Below are 6,000 nucleotides of genomic sequence, written 5' to 3' on the forward strand. Positions count from 1 at the left end.
CTCTCCCATGACTAGTGGGATTGTGGGTAAGGTAGCAGGTGCTAAGTGGGGGATTCTTGTTGTTTCAGATGCCGGTGACCTTCGAGGAGGTGGCTGTGTATTTCACCCAGGGGCAGGGGGCTCTGCTGGACCCCGCTCAGAGAGCCCTCTACAGGGACGTCATGCAGGAGAACTATGAGACAGTGACCTCGCTGGGTAAGGGATTCCCCATCCCCTTGGTTATTGGAAGGTGCGGGGCGGGGTGTGTGGGGGAGGAAGGAGTCTGCGTGTCTGACACTGGTCGAGTTCTTCTCTCATCACTCTCCAATGAGACCAGGGTGTCAAAACCTAAAGCACATACTAAATCATCCCCACCCAACCCCACTAGCTTTCAAGGTGGAGAAGTCATGTATTGTCCTGTCTGTGTTGTTTCTCGGTCGCACACATAATCCCTCTTCTCCCTCCTCCTTGGGAACAGCTCTAGCAATGTGGAGGGCTCTGGGCTCTGCAGGTTTAGAAATAGGCAGGGGTTTAACACTGGAGCTGGGCGTGTGTCACAATTCCCCTCACCTCCCCAGATGTCTGCTTCCCCCGAGGGGGCTCAGTGACCACGTTCCCTTCCTCTTAGATTCCCCAGCACAGCACACGGACAGGTTCCACCCACGGAATGTCCTTTATGACAGACGCTCTCTCAATCCTCCACGCATCCTGATCTGGTCTGATTTCACCACCTGCACAGGATTCCCCCTTCCCAAACCCGACCTGATCAGCCGACTGGAACGAGGGGAAGAGCCGTGGGTGCCCGATCACCCGGCCTGTGAGAAAAGAGAGATCCCAAGAGGCGCCCATACAGGTGAGGACTGACACAGAAACCATCTGGGGAATGAAGGAAAAAGTTGAGAATCCCAAAAATGTGGTATCAGTAAGTGCCCTTGGTTCTTCCTCATCTCACCCAGGGCAGGGCTGCAGTCAGGAGATATCACTGACATCGCTTTCCACATGTCCTGTTCCCTGCAGGACTTTTCTTCCCAATTTTCCTTCTCTGTGAAAGTTTAGGTGGGAAGTGGAGGCAGAATCCAATTGCTCCGTCTGTGCAGCTTTAGTATGTTGGTTTTCCCTCGGTGCTCTTCCTCTGAATTTCTCCCCAGCACAATGACTCCTCTCTGGATTGTCTCTCTGTCCCAGCAGGTGACGGGAGAGTGAGTGAGAATGAGGAGGGGAATCAACAGCAGGAAGTTCCTGGGCACGGGGAATTACAGGGGAGCTTTGTGGGAAGACCCCATAAGTGCTTGGACTGTGGAAAAAGTTTCATATGGTGGTCACACATTGTTTTACATAAAGCAGTCCACATTGGAGAGAGACACCATAAGTGCTTAGACTCTGTAGCGTAGCTAGGGTGGGAGCAGGGGGAGCAGCCGCTCCCACTGAGCACATTCTCCAAAACTGGCACTGTGGGTGCTCTGGGTCTGGAGCACCTACGGGGAAAAATTGGTGGTTGCTGAGCACCTACCGGCAGCTCCCTGGATCCCGCCCTCCGGCCCAGTTCACTTCCACATCCGCTCCGCCTCCTCCCCTGAGCGCGCTGCCACGTTCTGCTTCTCCCCTTGGCTCCCCAGTGCTTGCGCCGCAAAACAGCTAATTTGTGTGGCTAGCCTGGGAGGGACGGAGGGAGGGAAGGAGGGGGAACGCAGCATGCTGGGGAAGAGGTGTGGTAAGAGGCGGGTATTTGGGGAGGAGTCCAACAGGGGAAGGGGGGGTGGAGTTGGGGCGGGGCCGGGTGGGGGCGCGAGCTCCCACTGGCGCCAAGCAAAGTTGGCACCTGTGGCCGAGTGACTAAATAACGCAGGGGAAAAAAAGCACCGACAAAAGAACGCCGACGAAAGAACGCATTCCGTTACAGGTACCTCCAAATAATTTTTGAGCGGTGTCATTTTCTTCTGGACAAACTTCTATCACATAATCAAATGCAGTAGAAACGTCATCTGTACACTTGTAACACTTACAACTGCAGCATTAGTCAGTCTTGTAACACGTGAATCCCTTGCAAGAGCCAAGAGGCCCACATTTTTAAAAACTTTTTGTCGTCGCTCTTCTATTGGCGCTTTTTTTAGCGGTTGACATGTGCACTCACTCACCCAGGCACCCACACAAGAATTGTTTCCTGCAGTGTAAACAAATGCTGAACCCTTTGGATGATTTCAAATAGTTCAGTCTGTTTGCTTACTTCTTAGTGTGCGGATTGTTTTCGCTTCTCCTCTAGTTTTGAATAAAGTGGCGCCTTTTCAACAAATCATTTAACACTTTGCTGACCAAATTCGACGGGTGTCAAATTCATAGAACTGTGAAATTGACCTGGCTGCCATGTGGAGAGCGTTTAAAACGCATCACTTTTTAAAAAAACAATTGTATGTTGTTCATATTTATTTTATTTGTTTCTGATAAGGGATGGATAAGCGCACTAAGAAGAAGCAACTGTCTGGGTGGGACAGAAAGAAGATGAAGGAAGATGCAAATCGAGTAAAAGAATCATCAAAATATGTAAAGTTGGAGGCCTACTTTTCATTCGACAGGCCCACAACGTCTTTTGCACCAGAGGTGGAACATTCTGAAGACTTGCTACCTACCTTCAGCCAAGGAGGTGGAGACGGTGCCACGGCCGTTGCAGCTTCACCAGAGATAAAACCCTCTGAAGACCTGCTAGTACCTACCTTCAACCTAGGAGCTGATTACAGCATCCAGGCTGCTGCAGCTGAACAGGTAGTGGAAGTGGAATCCTCAGAATACCTGATTACTTCAGCAGACTATCATGCAGAGGACAAGAATGACACAGTAAGATTCTGTGCTATCGTTGACACACATAGGGAATACCCAACAGATCCACACTTGTTTTGTGACACACCTGTAACACCTGATCTAATACGTGCTCTGCTTGAGTTAGGCCCTTGTCAGCCAGGACTTAAAGATAATTTTGACAATTTTCCAAAAGATGAAGCTGGACGTCATTTCAGAGCAACTTGGTACAAACAAAAACAAGTGAAAAGTGCTTGTACAATTGACCGGCACTGGCTAGTTTACTCGCCAAGAGCAAACATTATGATTTGTTTTGCTTGTTGGCTTTTTGCAAATCGGTCGAGTGCTTGGAGCGATCCAAAAACTGGTTGCAAGAAATTTGCTACAGGTATGCAGAAAATTGAAAAACATGAAAAAAGTGAAAGTCACAAAAAAGCAGAGAAAGAACTTTTCCTTACCAAATTCCATTTGTTCAATGATAGAACAATCTTGGCTTGTCTAACAGCAGAAAGGAAAGAGATAGAAAAAAATAGGATGATTTTACAACGTATTATAGATGCAGTTCTCTTTTTGGGAATTCAGGGACTGGCATTCCGTGGTCATCGCGAGTATCGAGGTTTAGGTTCCCCAAGTACAAATGAAGGCAATTTTTTGGCACTTATTAAGCTGTTGGCTAAAAGTGATACATTACTGGAACAACATTTATTACGGAGTGATCGAAATGCAACATATCTCAGTCCTGACATACAAAATGATCTGATACAGTCCTTATCAGCCGAGCTTCTCTCAAAGATAGTAACTGAAATCAAAGTTGCTAAGTACTTTGCCATAATTGTTGACTCTACTATTGATATCAGCACAACTGATCAATTTTCTTTATCCTTACGATATGTAACAGTAAACGGTGATGCAGTGGAACGATTTATACAGTTCAGCGAATTACCTGGAGCAAGTGCTGAAGATTTTTTCAACTTTCTTCTTTCAGCAATCAAAAACTTGGGGCTGTCAATAAATATGTGTTACGGTCAGTCTTACGATGGAGCAAGCACCATGTCGGGTGAAATATCAAGTCTCCAAACTAGGATACGGGAAATTGCTCCAAATGCACTCTTTATGCACTGCTGTGCACATGATTTTAATTTAATTCTGATTGATGCATTAAGCTCCAGTATTCAAACTCGGTTGTTTTTTGGAACTCTAGAAAGTCTGTTTACTTTTTTTTCTGGCAGTTTACCTCATCTTTCAATACTAAAGGAAGAACAACGCAATCTTATTGAATCTTTCGCATTAACTCTAAAGAAACTTTGTGATACCAGATGGGCGTCTAGAAAGTCAGCAGTAGAGGCAGTCTTGCAAAATTTACCAGCACTAGTAATTGCCCTGCAAAGAATTGTGGAGGATGAGATAAACTGTACTTCTAAACAGCTCAGTGAGGCAAAGGGTATTCTGGCAACACTCGATACTTACGAATTCTTAGTTTTTCTTATATTCTGGAGTAAAGTGCTAGAGAAGGCTTTCCGTTTATCCACCTATTTACAGAAAAGTAGTCTAGATCTGGTAACAGCTTCTCATTTGATTCAGATTTTTGAAAATGATATGAAAAACATTCGAAGTGAATTTGTATCTGAATTCAAACAGATTGAGAATGAAGCAACCGAGTTGGCTCGAAAATGTGATATTACTACGGACTATAAGCAGCACAGAATACATAAGAGAAAAAGATTCCATGAGAAAATTGCAGAGGGTGAAGAAGGAATATTTGATGCCCGGGAGAAATTCATTGTTGAATCCTACTTAGTGTCCTTAGATTCTGTTATAAATAGCACAAGTAAAAGACTTGAGCATTTTAAAGATGTGGCTGCCAAATTTAGCGGTTTAGATCCAAAGCATTTTGACAACGCAGATAATGTGAACAAATTAGAATTTTTGGCAGACATGTACTCAGATGTGATCGACAGTCAAACCGCAATCGTGGAAGAGTTTCTTAGCTTTAAAGACATGTACAAAGATATAATGATCACTAGTGGTAGGGTAAAGTCAAGTGTCGACGAGAACCTCACCATCAACTGTGTCCTGAAATTCATGATCGCCAATGATATGTGTTCCATTTATCCTAACCTTTCGAGGTTGTACCACATTTTTCTGACGTTGCCAATAAGTAGCGCAGTTGTGGAAAGACCCTTTAGCCGATTCAAATTTATAAAGTCTTACCTGTGCTCCACAATGAGTGAAGATAGATTGTCTAGGTTAGCTTTGCTCGCCATTGAAAGACAATTAGCTACTGAAGTAGATTATAATAAAGTAATAGATAACTTTGCTAGAATGAAGCTTAGACGAAAGAGGCTGTTGTAGTTGCTTCATATTGTTTTAATCTTATCTTTGAAATCTAAAATAAGTAAATAACGTGTTCTTATTGTTTTGATTTTATATACAATATATAAATAGATGTCATACTGTAAAACTTTTTCTATTTTAAATGCAAAATAATACTTGAAAAACAATATCATTCTTGTGTTTTTATTTTAAGTACAAAATAAATATGTATAATGGATTTTAAAGTATGTAATTAGTAATTTGATATGTCGGGTGGCGCCTTTTTTATGTGTTCGCTCCCCCTGATGTTAGAACCTGGCTACGCCACTGCTTAGACTGTGGGAAAAGTTTCATACAGAGGTTCCACCTTGTTAAACATCAAGCAATCCATACAAGAGGGAGACCATAAGACTCTTGGAAAGGTTTCAGAAACAGATCAACCCTTCTGTAGATCAGGCAGTCCACACACGAGAGAGACCCCCGTAAGTGCTTAGACTATGGAAAAATGTTTCAAATTGATGTCATCCCTTGTTTTACATCAGAGAATCCACACACTGGAGTGACCTCATAACTGCTTAGCCTGTGAAAGACCTTTTAAGTGGAGGTCAGAACTTGTTTCAAATCAGGCAATCCAGCCAGGAGAGAGACTCCATATGTGTTTAGACCATTTGAAAAGTTTCACACAAACATCAAATCATATAACACTCAGAGGATCCACACAGGAGAGAGACCCCATCTGTGCTCAGACTGGAAAAAGTTTCCTACATAGGTCAAACCTTGTTAAACATCAGCTAATCCACACAGGAGAGAGATCCCGTAAGTGCTTAGGCTGTGAGGAAAGTTTTATATGGAGTTCAGGCCATGTTTTACATCAGAGAATCCACATAGGAGACCCCATAAGTGCTTAGACTATGGAGA

The 6,000-nt window shown here is 43.9% G+C and overlaps 1 protein-coding gene across 1 annotated transcript; it reads left to right on the forward strand.

Annotated features, from left to right (window-relative positions):
- Positions 1-145: 145 nt before the first annotated feature.
- On the forward strand, positions 146-5,296 carry LOC123346095 (zinc finger MYM-type protein 1-like). The gene is made up of 3 exons (XM_044983311.1): positions 146-195; positions 719-832; positions 2,423-5,296. Exons 1-3 carry the CDS (start codon positions 162-164, stop codon positions 5,119-5,121), a joined length of 2,847 nt encoding a protein of 948 aa, XP_044839246.1. The 5' UTR covers positions 146-161; the 3' UTR covers positions 5,122-5,296.
- Positions 5,297-6,000: the final 704 nt, after the last annotated feature.

Source organism: Mauremys mutica, chromosome 12 (assembly GCF_020497125.1).
Source record: "Mauremys mutica isolate MM-2020 ecotype Southern chromosome 12, ASM2049712v1, whole genome shotgun sequence".
NCBI classification, from domain to species: domain Eukaryota; kingdom Metazoa; phylum Chordata; order Testudines; family Geoemydidae; genus Mauremys; species Mauremys mutica.

Bases quoted from the DNA above. Each gene is read 5' to 3' on its own strand.
- LOC123346095 (XM_044983311.1), top strand. From the start codon at position 162: ATGCAGGAGAACTATGAGACAGTGACCTCGCTGG. The intron at 196-718 runs GTAAGGGATTCC...CCACCTGCACAG, and splicing joins TGAGACAGTGACCTCGCTGG to GATTCCCCCTTCCCAAACCC. The intron at 833-2,422 runs GTGAGGACTGAC...GTTTCTGATAAG, and splicing joins CCCAAGAGGCGCCCATACAG to GGATGGATAAGCGCACTAAG.